Genomic DNA, 16,399 nt, shown 5'->3' with positions numbered 1-16,399 from the left:
CACCCCAATAGCATCAACCCCCAAAGCTCGTTGCCTAGGGGTAACTCTGGACTCTGAGCTCTCCTTTAAACCACATATTAACACTTTAACTACCTCCTGCTACTTCCATCTCAAAAACATTTCCAGAATCCGTCCCTTCCTTTCACAAGAAGCAACTAAAATGCTTGTGCATGCCCTAATCATCTCCCGTCTTGACTACTGCAACACCCTACTCTGTGGTCTACCAAAAAGCAGACTGGCACCTCTCCAATCCCTACTAAACTCTGCGGCCCGTCTCATCCACCTCTCTTCTAGATCCTCTGAGGCAGCCCCTCTCTGCCAATCCCTCCATTGGTTACCAGTTGCCCAAAGGATCCAGTTTAAACTTCTCACACTTGCATACAAAGCTCTACACAAGCTGTCGCCTCCATACATTTCCTCTTTAATCTCCAGATACCTCCCCGCTCGGACCCTCCGTTCCTCACAGGAGACCCTTTTGTCCTCCAGCCTAGTCACCTCCTCTCACTCTCGCATCCAAGACTTCTCACGGGCGGTCCCTCTCCTTTGGAACTCTCTCCCTCAGCCGGTTCGTCATGCCACGAGTCTGGAAACCTTCAAACGTACTCTGAAAACACACCTGTTCAGAAAAGCCTATAATTTGCTATAGGCAGCACTGAAGGCACACTGGCTCACCCACTAATCCTGGTGTTTCCTTCCCCTTTGTTTCCTCCCCACTACCCTCTAGATTGTAAGCTCGCAAGGGCAGGGACCTCCTCCTAGTGTTTCTCATACTGCTGTCATTTTAACATATGTATATGTACCAACTACATATCAACTATGTATGTATCTGTATTTATTCTATTCAATGTCATGACTGTACAGTGTCTTGTATTTCTTATGTATATTTGTTCCCCATTATTTGTTTGTACTATGTACAGCGCTACGGAAGATGTTGGCGCTATATAAATAAAAAATAATAATAATAATAATAATAATAATAATAATAATACAGACAGTCTAAGTATGAAAGCATTTGCACCATTTTCATGAAAAGCCAAGGAGATTTCTTGTGCTCCAACTTCACCTCTCTTTCAGGCACCATAAAATGTTGGGTACTCAATAAATATAACTATGTAAGACTGTAACTAAGCAAGACTATTATTAAGATTTACCAAAATTCTCCATCGTCATCCACTGTCACACCCAGCTTCTTCCTTTCCCTCTGGCTCACTTTCTTCCATTCCTCCGAACTACAAAAGCAGATATTGGTCATAAATGGGTCCCAGTTTCCACCTTTAATCTAATTACTGGTCTCCTCCACAATGTTCCAACTCTAGGAAAAAGCCCCTTGTTATTTTACTGTACTCATGAGGGATTGCCCACAATTACATTTATTTTACAAAACACAGACTGTAACTTAAAGCGGACTGGGACTCCAGCACAGCACACAATGAAAAGTCTTTATTCCACATATAGTTGCTGAAGAAAGTCACTGCTCTGTGTTTGTTTAGGCAGATCAAAGAGTCTAATTAGTTCTTATCAGCAGCTGTGAATAGACTGCAGGCCAGCTCTCCAAAATAAAACAAAGGCTTAACTATCAATGCTCCCTGCAAAAGTAAAACTAAGTAAAAAAAAAAAATGTTTTGGGTTTTATTTATTTTTTTAGGATTTCCATACATTGCAATGAAGAACTTGTTTTTTTCCAATAAAGGTTATCATGCTGTGGCTAATCTTTTACAGTAGAGAGGTAGTTCTGAGTTAAGCTCCACTTTAAAAAAGGTACATGAAGTGACATGAAGTGACATGAGGAGATAGACATGAGAATATGGAGTTCCAAGCCTATGTAGGCTGTGTTCTGGTTTTCTTTTTTTCCCTCATTGAAAGGGTTAAGAATGCAGGGCTATGAATTACAGTTTTATTTCAGTGGGGAAACATTTGGACTGTAAGTTAAAGAAAACCTGAAGTGAAAAACTTAAGAGATGTTGAATTGTAGGTGTATCACAGTTAAGAAATAGAACATTAGTTGCAAAGAAAAGAGTCTCATATGGTTTTCCTGTACAGGAAGAGTAAAAAAAAAAAAAACTTTCGTTATCTATGCAAAAGAGCTTCTGTGAACTATTCACCCACTGGCCTGAATACAGTCCTGTTTTCTGAAAAACAGCAAAGAAACAGTGAGAGATGGCTCGAGATAAAGTTTTACTGCAGGAAAGTTCAAAGGGTCAGTATTTCTGCTTTGTTTTATAGCTTAAAATACAGAGTGTGGTTTCTAAACTGCAACTGTGACAGTATGATGCAATGTAATAAAATAAAAAAAATAAATAACTGAAAATAAAAATATGTGACTCTTTTCCTTTGCTACTAACGTTCTATTTATTATCCGTACTACACATACAATTTATTATATCATTTTTTTTTTCATGGACTAGATCACAATGGATGATCGGGCAGTTCGATGGATCTTATGTTAGCATAGAATACATTCAGGCATGTTCCAATTTATCCAGTGTTTTGTGTCTGTTGCAGTGATTGAATGCAAAGCCCCCGCCTGCACTGGTTTTTTTCGGACACCTGATGGAAGTTATGCATGTCGTAACCGCAATGCTATTATGACATGTCCGATGAAACAGACATATCTAAACGTTCCATGCCCCGGATGATGACGGTGTATGCCGCAGCATGAACCCGGCGTTAATTACAATTACAATTTCACGAAATTCTGCAAAATTTCAGCAATTAAAATGGCATAATTATGACCATACACACATTTTTTGTAATTACAATCGTTTTTGTAATTACTGTAGCTTTCCTATTGACATTTTCGTAATTGCTAAAAGTTTCATAATTACAAGTACTTTTCAGGATGAATTTTCATTTAAAACAGGAAATTACGATTTTTTGCTACCTGTAATTTTGTGTAATTACCTTGTTTTACAAGAAATTACCTGTAAGATTCAATTAAACACAAAATTACGATTAACTTGAAAAAAAAAAACATGAACTTCATATTTGCAAAATGTCATGCATGTCTCTTATAAAAATATAAATAACTCAAGGCTAAAATACATTTAAAAGAAGCATCCACTATGTTCTCTTTTTTTTTTTGGGTGATAACCCCCAAAGCATTGATCACTTATACTTCCCCCTTTCCTTACCCGTCGCTCCAGGCCCCATTCCACTCTCCGCTCCCCCAGGGATTTCGCAGCCGGACAAGGCGCAGTTTACGTGTTCGGAAAAGGGACAAGAGCCCTGAGTGAAGGGTTATGTTTTTGACGGCAGTGACGCTGTAGGCGTGGCCGGTTACCAGCCCACTGGAGAGGACTTCCTCTATGGAATGATTAGGAGACGGCTGAGAAAGAGAAATACACGAATCACTAATACGCCACACTCTTTCAGTCAGCTGACACAGCTAATGAATCAAATTACAACTTATGCTTAATCACAGTTGAGGGGGAATTAAACTCTTAAGTACATACATGTTGCATTTGTATGTTTTTCTTCTGTCCAGTGCAAGAGTTTAATTCATTTTGTGCACCACTTAAAGTGGACTTCGATACTCACCTATGTAGAAGGAAGGCTCTGGATACCGTGGAGCCTTCCTAATCCTTGCTCTGTGCCATTTTTCCAGCGCTGGGTGCCCGGTGAAGTTTGACAAGCATGATCGAATAAGTCTTTGGCCATCCTCGGGATGTCTTCATAAGTACTTGTGTCCCGGAGTACTTCTGAAGATACGCATGCCTGAGTCCAGGCTCGCGCGCACACAGTATGGATGTGCAAGAGGGAACACTGCCATGGTGTCCTGAAGGTGCAGAACTTCACCGAGGAACAGTGCACGAACGAGGGCATGGAGCCTTGACACGAGTGTGCATAGTACAGATCCACTCATCTTCGGAAGTACTTTGGGGACATGAGAACTCCTGAAGACTGCTGCAGGAGGACCGAAGTTTTATTCAACCAAGCTGGTTAAAGAATATCACCGGGGCCCGGCGCTGGAACAACAGCATGGAGCGAGGGTCGTAAAGCTCTCTATGGCAGAGTTCCTCAACCCTGTCCTCAAGGCCCACCACCAGTATATGTTTTGTAGGAAACCACAAGCATTCACAGGTGGAATAATTAGTGTCTCAGTAGAGCTAATAAACAACCTCTGCAGATTTCCACAAAGCATGCACTGTTGGTGGGCCTTGAGGACAGGGTTGGGGAACGGCGCTCTATGGGGTCCAGAGCCTTCCCTCTCCATAGAGAAGTAGCTTCAGTATTGATCCGCTGGTTTGAGAGTACCAACCAGAAGTAAGGTCTAGTGCTCTTGCTCACTGAATCTGCGCCAAATGTTTGCAGGAGAATGCGCATTTGCAAATGTACATTCACGTTGGCATTGTCCAAGTTGCAGGTTTGCTCCATAAACCTAACCATGCCAAGTTTGCCTATCACTAATTAGGGCACAAAATGACTGCAGTGCCACTTCAACCAATAATAGATCAGAATTCAGAAACAGAAGTAGGACAGTTACTTCTGTGGTCTACCAGACCCGATGGAAGACCAGCAGATGAGCAGATAAGCTTACCCTGATAGAGGAGCAGATGAGGGAAGACCTGGAGTGGGCCTTCTCCATAGCTTTGAACAGTTTCTTCTTTTCTTCATCTGTGCTGAGATTCTGCTCCAGGATATCGATGGGTTCAGAGACTCCTCCAGTAAAATCAATCAGAGCTTCCCCTGTGCTTCCACCATCCAGAGCTTCATAACTTCCGATCAGTCTGGAAATGGAAACCAGTTCAGAATTCATAACATTAAGAGCCGCTCTACAAATTTTCAATTTCCATGAATTTCACTAATCCACATCTAGTCATCCAAGGGGAGAGGAACAATATAGCCAATGCCGATATCCAGAAAATATTGAGATGGCATACATTTGAAATTGGTGCCGGTAGACTTGGGCGCAGGATACAGCCAGACAGTATATGGCTGATCCTGCTGCTGCACAAGTCCAGGCCGATATAATTACTATTCCCCCTCCAGGCCGCCTTGGATGGTGGGGAATGATATAATTCGGCTTCCAGCGATTGCTGGAGGCCGAATAGCTGGAAGCCGAATTTTTGTGTTTTAAAAGCAACTTCAGCTCCGTCTTCTGACCGCTCCGACGTTACTCACTGAGCGCTGCTATAGATGTAATTCCTATTCTAGTCTATGGTGGCACCGGCTGCGCCCAAATCTTCCTGCGCTGAAAAGGACTGCTCCGTGAGAGATGACAAGCTAGGAATGCAAGGAAATAGAAGAAAACAACAGATCTCTTCAAGAAAAGATGGGCATACATCTAACGACTTAATTATTATCCAGATGCAAAATTGGTTCCACCAAGAGGATGCCTGATGGACAATGCAATCAATTTTGGGCCGAGCATGTAGATCAGACATGCTGCAAGATGTCGGGCTCACGTGGTCGATAGGGTGCACGGGGGTAACAGTAGGCGATTTTGGGACGGTCTAAGAAAGTGACGAAAACCCCGGTTCTGCCCCCCAATGTCAACTATGCCCCCCTCCAGTGCACTATACTTCACCTGTCCATGTACGCTGCTGCTTCCGGGTTCCATACACACGCCCACGTGGTTGCGGGCGTACACGTGGGCATGTGTGTGATGTCACATATGCGCCCGCCCATGTTACTCTAAAACCACGTGGGGCACAAGCATGCACTGAGGATGGAGCCGAGAGCCAGCGACAGACACAGGCAGGTAAAGTACAGTATAGTGCACTGGGGGACACACATTTGATATCAGGGGGACAGCGTTAGGCCAGCGAGGCGGTGGATGCAGCGTCGCAAGGTCAATTTCTGATCAATTTCAGCCTGTATGGGCAGCCAAAAGATCTCTGCTCAGGCTCAACCAGAGAGAGATTTGTCTCTTATGCTGCATACACACTTGAGATAAAAGTCTTTGGAAAAGGCAAGATCACAGACCAATTTTACCCCCTTCCATGTAATATGAGAGCCATACCTACACAGTCTATTCTATTGAGCTGAACTCCCCATCAGATAAAAATCTTTGCAAGATGCTGAACACAAAGATGAGGTACACATTCAAAAGATCAGTATCTGCAAAAGATCTGTTCCTGCAAAATGCATTCATAGTCTATGAATAGATAGATCCTCATACACACCTTGTTTAACAGACTTCATTTGCATATCTGGCAATCATCTGCAGATCTGAAAATCCTTCCTGGTGGATCTGATCTGCAGATGTTTGCCTGTTAAACAAGGTGTGTATGATGATCTGCAGATCTCAGACTATGAATGCATTTTGCAGGAACAGATCTTTTGCAGGAACAGATTTTTTGCAGATAATGATCTTTTGAATGTGTACAGCATCTGTGTGTGCAGCATCTTGCAAAGATTTCTGTCTGATGGGGAGTGCAGCTCCATAGAATAGACTGTGTAGAGTTTGGCTCTCATACTACATGGAAGGGGGTATAATTAGTCTGTGATCTTTCATTTTCCAAAGACTTTTATCTCAAGTGTGTATGTAGCATTAGTCTAATCTGCCCATCATCGCCTGAAATATGGCTACCTTTAGGGATATCAAAGGAACATTTTACACTAAAATGGGCGCGACAAACAGACAAAAATGGTAGGGAGGGACATAACAGAAGTGGAAGAGATAAAGAAATGGTGGCACTGGCAAAAATATACAGAGGAACTGTTTAAACAAGATCTCAACTTCACTGAGGATATAACCAGTTAAACTATTTAAAATAATAAAAGATGATGCAGTTAAAGTGCTGCACTCAATGTGCCAGAAAATTTGGAAAATGCAATAGGATGGCCACAAGGATGGAAATGTCAATTTACATCCCAATTTCAAAGAAGTGCAATGCCCTAGAAGTGTTCAAACTACCCAACAATTGCTCTTATTTCACAAGCTAGCAGGGTTATGCTCAAAATTTGACAGGCTAGGCTTCAGCAATATGTGATCCGAGAACTACTGGAAGAGCAAGCTGAAATTGTTTGTCAAGGACAAAAGTAGGACGGCAGAGAATGAGATGGGTTGATAGTGTTGTGGAAGCAACAAACATGAGCTTGGACAAGATTAGAGAGGCAGTAGAGGATAGAGGTGTGCTGTGGTCCAATGGGGTCAAAGAGTCCGACACGACTGAACAATAAAGTCATCCAATAGCATCAAAGATTCTACAAGTTTACATAGGGTTTGATTTAAACTTTAACACAATTAATAGGTACTTAGGGCGACCATAGGCTGAATTGTTTGTTTAGACTAGTTCTGACTGAATATAGTTCAGCCAAAGAGGACCGTTACTCACTTCGCATAAGCTTTCTCAAGCAAGGGACACCAAAAAACATCGCTCTTCCGGCCGGGTCTGCAAAAGATCAACTCTCCACCCGATGTCGGCAATCGGTCATCAATCACGACTTCCACCCAGTGGCCGAAACGCCAGAATCGAAACCTGAAGATCCCGCAGTGGTGGGCAGTGCTCCCGGGTCTGGGCCACTCCTGCTCCTGAGGAGAAGGTATGACCTGCGGCAAGCAGGAAATTATCACGGTATGCGTTACAATAAGACAATGGCACAGATATCCTCTCCCCCCTTGCTGAACTGAAAGTGATGCTGTAGTGAGATGTACATAGAGGCTGACAAATGTATTCCCTTTTAACCTCCTGGGCGATAATCCCAAGCTGAGCTCGGGGTATGTCACGCAGGAGGAGTTCTCAGGCCCTGGTGGGCCGATTTGCATAATTTTTTTTGTTACACGCAGCTAGCACTTTGCTAGCTGTGTGTAACTTCAGATCGCCTGCCGCTCGCCGCCGATCCGCCGTGCCGCGCAGCCCCCCCCCCTCCCCGACCCCTTGCGCAGCCTGGCCAATCAGTGCCAGGCAGCGCTGAGGGGTGGATCGGTACTCCCTCTGACGTCACTATGTCGGTGACGTCATCCCGCCCCGTCGCCAGGGCGACCGGGGAAGCCCAGCAGGAAATCCCGTTCTGAACGGGATCTCCTGCTTACTCTGATCGCTGAAGGCGATCGGAGTGGGTGGGGGGGATGCCGCTGCGCTGCGGCTATCATGATTTAAAAAAATAAAAAATAAAAAGTGCTGCGTCCCCTCCTGGGTGATATAATTGTATCGCCCAGAGGGTTAAAGGATACCCGAGGTGACATGATGAGATAGACATGGGTAAGTACAGTGCCTAGCACACACATAACTAGGCTGTGTTTCTTTTTTTCTTTCTCTGATTGAAAGCGTTAAACATCAGGTACGTAAGTAACAGATACAATTGTTTACTTCATTCGTTTATTTTCACCTCGGGTGTCCTGTAAACAATGCCTCGCTGTCCTGCTGATCAGTGTTGCTTGCAGATTTTCGCCAAAGTAATTTTTGCATCGAAAATGCCATTTTCAATTCTGAGAAAATGGTCAAAGAAAACAATTTTTTCTTTCCGATACACAAATTCAAGAAAAGTGATTACTTTTACCCCAAAAATTCACAAAAAACAGTTTATATCAGAGTGAAAAATCACAAGCTTACTATAAAATGATTTCCAATGGAATTTTCCCTCGAAAGTCGAATTGTTCATTATTTGTGGTCCCATCTTGGGAGGTGCTATTAGGGTAATTCGGGAGGACCGCCTTGCAGGGTTGCCAGATCATCCGTTTAAATACTGACACATCTAAGTTATGCAGATTCTGGGAACGCTAATCGGATCGCAAAGAGTCCGTGATTTCCAACAATCCCTGCAGTCCACAATTTTTACAGTGATTCCCTGAGTGATTGAGATTTGTCCCTGCATCCTGTCAAAGCGATGGCTCGGGGATTGCTCCAAGAATGCTTCTGCCTGATTGCCAAACGCAAGTGTTGCATTGGAACCATCCTCATAGGGTTACACAATGGGATACGAATGGAGACATCAAACTTGGAGAAGGACTTAGGAGTACTCATCGAGTTAAATAATCATATTCAATGCCAAGCCACTGCAGCTAAAGCTAATAAAATTTGGGGGAAATGAAAACTCGAGATGCTAGCATAATATTGCCCCTTTAACTCTCTAGTAAGGCCACATCTGGAATATGGAATTCAGTTCTGGGCACCACATTACAGGAAAGATATTGCAGTTTTAGAGCAGGTGCAGAGACAAGCAACAAAATTGATACGTGGGACGGAAGGTCTCACTTACCAAATAAGGTTAGATAAATTGGGTTTATTTAGTCTAGAGAAAAAACGTCTTAGAAGGGATCTAATTAACATGTATAAATACATCAGAGGGCAATATAAAAGCTTGGCGGATGAGCTTTTTGTCCTTAGGCCTTCTCAAAGGATTAGAGGACATGATCTGCGCATGGAGGAAAAACGTTTTAGACATTTATTTAGGAAAGGGTTCTTTACTGTAATGCCTAGTACACACCACACAATTTTCTGTAAGATGTTCTGTAAGATTTACCTGCCAGATAGATAATTTCCAACATGGTTGGAAATTATCTAACCATCTATCTGCCGAACAATTAGGCATTGTTCTACTCAGCAGGAGATAACCAGAAGACAATGCACCAGAGATAATGTCCAGTCTCTACCAGTACTTTACAGAAAATAATCTAATTACAGAAAATCTTACAGAAAATTGTATTGTGTGTACTAGGCATTCTGCTGGGATTACACCATACATTTTCTGTTAGATTTTTCTGTTAAGGCTCATACACACATCAGACCATAGTCTTTTGAAAATGAAAGATCACAGACCAATTTTACCCCCTTCCATGTAGTAGGAGAGCCATACCTACACAGTCTATTCCATTGAGCTGAACTCCTTATCAGACAGATATCTTTGCCAGATGCTGCACACAAAGATGCTGTAGACATTCAAAAGATCAGATCTGTTCCTGCAAAAGATCTGTTCCTGCAAAATGCATTCATAGTCTATGATATCTGCAGATCATCATACACACCTTGTTTAACAGACATTCATCTGCAGATCAGATCCACCAAGATGGATTTTCAGATCTGCAGATGATTGTCTGATCTGCAGATGAATGTCTGTTAAACAAGGTGTGTATGATGATCTGCAGATCTCATAGACTATGAATGCAATTTGCAGGAACGGATCTTTGGCAGGAACAGATCTTTTGCAGATACTGATCTTTTGTGTCTGTACAGCATCTTTGTGTGCAGCATCTTGCAAAGATTTTTTTCTGATGGGGAGTTCAGCTCCATAGAAAAGACTGTGAAGGTATGGCTCTCATACTACATGGAAGGGGGTAAAATTGGTCTGTGATCTTTCATTTTCAAAAGACTATGGTCTGATGTGTGTATGTGGCCTTAGATTCTCTAAATTCAACATGTTAAAAATGCATCAATCTTACCATCTATCTGCCAAGCAATTAGGCATTGTTCAACTCAGCAGGAGATGACCAGAAGACAATGCACCAGAGATAATGACCATTCTCTACAGAAAAAAATCTAATTATGCATTCTAACAGAAAATCTAACAGAAGAGTCTAACAGAAGAGTCTAACAGAAGATTGTATGGTGTAATCCCAGCAGAGTGATTAAGATGTGGAATGCATTGCCACAGGAAGTAGTTATGGCAAATTCTATATCTGCATTTAAAGGGGGCTTAGATGCTTTCCTTGCGTTGAAAGACATCCATGGCTACAATTACTAGGCAACGCCCAGTGGTGTTGATCCAGGAATTTTATCTGATTGCCATCTGGAGTCGGGAAGGTATTTTTTCCCTTTTGGGGCTAATTGGACCATGCCTTGTAAAGGTTTTCACCTTCCTCTGGATCAACAGGGATATGTGAGGGAGCAGGCTGGTGTTTTACTTTGTTCTCTGGTTGAACTCGATGGACGTATGTCTTTTTTCAACCTAAATAACTATGTAACTATGTAACCTACTCGCTTTGCCGATCGCTGGCAAAACACAAATGCTCCTAAAGCTCTGCTAGTAGGTCCCGGGCCTCAGCTGGGCCCCAGAAAGCAATAAACACGCAACACAGTTTTAAACTTTCCCAGTCTTCTGCTCTTTCATCTTTTGGCAAACAAAACTAAAATGTCTCATTGCCATCAGCACTTTTATAAGGGCAGGTACTGACCTTCTTCCATATCGAGGAGTCCTTAGCTAGACAGGAAGCAGCAGCCATAAACCAGCAGTTACCCAGACTCCCTTGCTGCAGGTCCAGCGGACTGATCGTGCCAGCGAACAGATGGGGCGACCTCACCAGCTCCTGCAACACAACACAGAGCATAACCAGGCAGAGAAGGGTTAAGAGGAAATGGGGCCGAAGGTAAAGTACCAGCCTTCACATCTTGTTCACGTCTTATAGACTTTTTGAAAAGTTGAGTTGGGAGAGTGGTCAGAGAAAGTGGCAACTGGGCCCTTTGGATGCCCACTGGGCCCCAGGCAGTTGCCTAGCTTGCCTTGTGGGTGATCCTGCTATGTAACCAGGCCTGCTACCCTAAAAGGACTCATTAGTTTTGCTAGAGGAAAAAAAACGGATTTATTAAAAGTAGTGCAAGGAGAATAAAAATTTCAAACTAGCACATTGGTAATTGTTAATATAGGTGACTATTAGGCTTTGTTTACATCTAATATCGAAATCGCAAACTCCAGCGGTTTGCATTTTTGTGAGTGATTTTTTTTCTCCCTCCCGGCGCTTACCTGCGCGCTACGATTTTGTGTACAGAGCATTTCAAAGCGCTTTGGCAGAGCGATTTGTTTTTTTACTCCCTGACACAAGTCAGGAAGTGAACTCTTTGACCCGGAAAAGAATAAATACAATATATTTATTCTTAAAAGCGCGAACGCAATCGCTTGATAAAAGCAATTTTGTGAGCGTTTTGTGTTTTCCCTATACCTTCCATTGTAGCAAAAGCGCCCTAAAAAAAAAAAAATGGTACATGCATGGCCGGCCTTTGACCTGAGCGACCGCAGCAGTAGCTCAGGGCGCACAGTACAGTGTCACTGCTCGCTACCCCGCTCTGGTTCTCCCTGCCACTGCTCCGTCTGTAATTAGAGCAGGGTTACAAGAAAATGGCCGCCGATATCCACAAATGCGGCCATCGACGGCCATTTTCTTGTAGCCCTACCTAACTGCAGATTACTTGTACTGGGGGCAACTATACTAGCTACCTATACTGGGGCAACTATACTCCCTCTGCTTGGCTACCTATACTGAGGGCACCTACACACTGACTTCCTATACTGGAGGTACCTATTCCTGGTTACCTATACAGAGGGGACCTACACCTGACTTCTTATACTGGGGGCACCTATAGCTGGCAACCTATACTTAGGGCACATACACCTGGCTACATTGCACTAGCGATTGGTAGGGCGTTTTTTAAAATCACCGGCGCTCAAATAGGGCGATTTTATTGCGATTGCGATTTTACCACAATTATAATATATGGGAGCGTTTTTTAAAAAGGCTCTCAGAAAGCTCTGGAGGCCAAAAAGCGTTTAGAAAAGCGCTTATAGTGTGTCTGAGCCCTAAGGCATCGTCTACACCATGATGCGCAGAGGACCGTGCGATCGGAATGCAACGTGTATGATCGCACACCATCTGCACTGATCGCTTTTACTACAGTGAATGGGTCAGCGCTGCGCTTACGGACAGAGCGCTTGCAGCAGTACGAAAGCGCATCAGAGTATCGCACTGCTGTCTATGCCGTTCTTGTGTGTCGCACATCATACGTGCTTCCAAATGTGCACGGAAGCGCGTCATGATGTGAACGAGGCCTAAAAGTCATTATGCAAGCATTGCATGAAAACCTTTTATTAATCATTATTATTACCTGGTTGATTGTGTTTGCAATGCTGACTTCCTATGTTATGTCAGAGACTAAAGCCTCTCACACACTTTCAATTATGATTGGCCAATCACTGACCAATTTTACCAATAGGCCCCACCAGCTAACCATTGTGCTCCTCAATAAATCTGAAGCTTGAGTCGCCACTCGAGGTAGGTGGAAGAAAAGTCTGGGGTCCAGACGAGTCACAGTTTGACGTGCAAACTCACAGAACTTATTTTGGTACTTATCCGTTAGCCGAGCGCATCCGGCAGGTGGCGCTAATTACTATTCCCCCCTCCAGGCCGTCATGGATAGTAGGGAAAGATGTAACTCTGCTGGAGTTTTGTCGCCACCTAGAGGATGCGCCCGGCTAACGGATAAGTACCCTTATTTTACTTATTGGTAGGTGAAACCACTGCAGGGGCGAAATTACAGGGGAGCAGGCCCTGCAACCTGCAACCGCAGGGGGGCCAGAGCTGTGAGGGGACTCCAACTACTAACTTTTACTTCCTTCAATAAAGGACTCCATTCTCCTCATCAGGTGTGTTTGTGGCTACACTTATGAGTGAGAAGCATATGGTGGCCACAGAGCTGGGACAAGGTCCTCCAGCACCCAAGGCTGAGACACCAAAGTGCGCCCCTCCATCCCTCCCACCCCAGCCGTCACACACTGATTGCTATTAGACTAAGGAGGTTCCTCAGGGCCCACAACCTCCTCAACACCTTAACCACTTGCCGACCAGGGGATGTTTCACTGATCGGTGCTGCGTGGGCTCTACAGCCCACAGCACCGATCAGGAGTGCAGCAGGGCAATCAGACTACCCCCCTTTTTTCCCCACTAGGGGGATGTCCTGCTGGGGGGGTCTGATCGCCGCCGGCCATTAGTGGGTAGCGGGGGGGGCTCCTCAAAGCCCCCCTCCGCAGCGTTTTGTGCGCTCCCTCCCTCCCCTTACCTCCCTCTCCCTTCCTGGGCTGCGCAGGACGGATATCCGTCCTGCGCATTGTGGTATAGGCTTCAGCCTATCATATGCCGGCTATCCCCGGCCAATCAGAGGCCGGGGATAGCCGATCTGACTTACGGCGCTGCGGATTTCTTCCCCGCCTGTTTACATTTTGCCGGCGGGCCGCTATCGGCGGCTCTCCGGCTGTTCACGGAGACACCCTCCGTGAACTGACATGGAAAGGCCGCTCGATCGAGTGGCCGTTTCCATGGTAACCCGCAGACGACCAGTTTACGCGAATCGGCGTTAGCTGGTCGTCAAGAGGTTAATATCTAGCTATCTGGCTTGTAGTCACTGTCATGTATCCCCTTTTCTTATTTCTCTCTGCTTCAAGCACAATAGGGGAATGATAGCTGAATGAATTGTGCGCCCCCTCCTGCACTGCGCCCTGAGGCTGGAGCCTCTTCAGCCTCTGCCTCGGCCCGGCCCTGGGTGGCCACACTTGTTTTATGATCTTTGCAAGATGGGCCCTCAGGCAGGGGCGTTACTAGACTTTAGGGCCTTCCTGCAAAAATGATAGCATGAGGTCCCATGCGGGTCACGTGATCTGGAGCCGGCAAATGGCAGCACATAGGCCTCAATTCACTAAGCAGTTTAGACTAGTCTACTGATGGTTTGGTGTAATGTTTTAGACCTCGGTAATTAGGTCAGTAAAGCAGGGGAAACGATGAAAAGATACAATTCGCAAAGGAAAACAAAGAGTAACCACGCCCACTTTTTCTGACCCAGATTAGACCAGCTGATTTCTGTCAGTAAAGTAATTTTGTGAGGTATTTTAGGCCTCTTTTCCACAGACTGTTGATAGGCAGCGAAATGCCTCTCAAACTCTCACAACTGCTCACTGCTGTCTGGTAAGTAAATGCTCGTTGCTGCCGGGTAACTGCTTGCTGAGCACACAGTTCAACCGTCCGTGGAAAAGAGGCCTTTTAGATGTGAGGATGGAACCTTTTGATTAAGGCCTCCTTTCCACAAACTGTTGAGATCATCAAAGGAGAAGGATGTCAGTTATAGCTACTCGCTTGTGAATTGCATCTTTTGATCATTTGCCCTGCTTTAGGCCTCTTTTTGAGAGGCATTTCACTGCCTAGAAACAGTTCGTGGAAAAGAGGCCTTACCCACCTAATTACCAAATGTTTTAGACCAGGTCTAAAACATTCGGTAATTATTAGTGAATTCCCTTTTTATGCAACTGATTTAGGCCTTTTTTCCACGAACTGTTTACAGGCAGTGAAATGCCTCTCAAACTCTCACAACTGCTTGCTGCTGCCTGGCAACTGCTTGCTGCTGCCTGGCAACTGCTTGCTGCTGCCTGGCAACTGCTTGCTGCTGCCTGGCAACTGCTTGCTGCTGCAACTGCTTGCTGCTGCAACTGCTTGCTGCTGCCTGGCAACTGCTTGCTGCTGCCTGGCAACTGCTTGCTGCTGCCTGGCAACTGCTTGCTGCTGCCTGGCAACTGCTTGCTGCTGCCTGGCAACTGCTTGCTGCTGCCTGGCAACTGCTTGCTGCTGCCTGGCAACTGCTTGCTGCTGCCTGGCAACTGCTTGCTGCTGCCTGGCAACTGCTTGCTGAGCACACAGCTCAGCAGTTCCTGGAAAAGAGGCCTTACACCAAACCATCAATAGACTAAGGCCTCCTTTCCATGGACTGTTGATAGGCAGTGAAATGCCTCTCAAACTCTCACAACTGCTCGTTGCTGCCTGGCAACTGCTCGTTGCTGCCTGGCAACTGCTCACTGCTGCCTGGCAACTGCTCACTGCTGCCTGGCAACTGCTCACTGCTGCCTGGCAACTGCTCACTGCTGCCTGGCAACTGCTCACTGCTGCCTGGCAACTGCTCACTGCTGCCTGGCAACTGCTCACTGCTGCCTGGCAACTGCTCACTGCTGCCTGGCAACTGCTCACTGCTGCCTGGCAACTGCTCACTGCTGCCTGGTAACTGCTCACTGCTGCCTGGTAACTGCTTGCTGAGCACACAGCTCAACAGTCCATTAAAAAGAGGCCTAAAAACCATCAGTAGACTAGTCTAAACTTCTTGGTGAATTGAAGCCATTGGGCTCTATTCTCAAAGAGGCCAAATCACAGCAAAATTACCGCCAGCGGTAAACTCCGCATTTTTTCCACATTCACTAATATTTTCCGCATGCCGGAAAAAAGATGCGGTAACAGCCATTATTCATGCGGAAATCATGCGGTAAAAAGGTCGCATGAAAAAGTGTTTAAAAAAAAAAATGTTAAAGTCCAGCAAGCACAGTCCATAGCCTCCAGACTTCATTAAAGTCAATGGGATGCGGAATATATCACCTACTTCTTGTAGGGAATATAAAAAAAATAAATAAATAAATAAAAAAAAAAAAAAAAAAAAAAAAATCGGTAAATAACGACGAAAATGATGCGCCTGAACATTTTTGAGAATTGTTTTTTTATTGCGGAAAATACCGACTTTTGCAGAATTTTTTCCGCATGAATCCCGCACTTTTTCCGCATGTGGAAAAAACATGCGGAACATTTTGAGAATGTCAACTTGATGGTGTTTTGGTCGCAAACTTCCCGCATGTACTTTACCGCATGCGGGAAGTCTTTGAGAATAGAGCCCATTGTGTTCTGTTGTTAAGCAGCGTCTGGAAGCAAGAAAAAAAAAATGAC

General features: G+C 44.7%; 1 protein-coding gene across 1 annotated transcript in view; it reads right to left on the bottom strand.

Annotated features, from left to right (window-relative positions):
* The window catches only part of LOC137562582 (calpain-5-like), a 41,623-nt gene that overhangs the window by 15,382 nt on the left and 9,842 nt on the right, over positions 1 to 16,399 (bottom strand). Inside the window, exons 3-7 of the mRNA XM_068274069.1 lie at positions 11,057 to 11,188; positions 7,281 to 7,495; positions 4,538 to 4,727; positions 3,132 to 3,325; positions 1,152 to 1,229 (exon numbers count right to left, since the gene is read on the bottom strand). Of these exons, the coding sequence (XP_068130170.1) occupies positions 1,152 to 1,229; positions 3,132 to 3,325; positions 4,538 to 4,727; positions 7,281 to 7,495; positions 11,057 to 11,188 (809 nt within the window). The remainder of the gene's footprint in view (positions 1 to 1,151; positions 1,230 to 3,131; positions 3,326 to 4,537; positions 4,728 to 7,280; positions 7,496 to 11,056; positions 11,189 to 16,399) is intronic.

This window comes from Hyperolius riggenbachi, chromosome 3, assembly GCF_040937935.1.
Source record: "Hyperolius riggenbachi isolate aHypRig1 chromosome 3, aHypRig1.pri, whole genome shotgun sequence".
Taxonomy (NCBI): domain Eukaryota; kingdom Metazoa; phylum Chordata; class Amphibia; order Anura; family Hyperoliidae; genus Hyperolius; species Hyperolius riggenbachi.
Note: the sequence above shows the minus strand (reverse complement) of the source record. Positions and strands in the feature narration are given on the sequence as shown.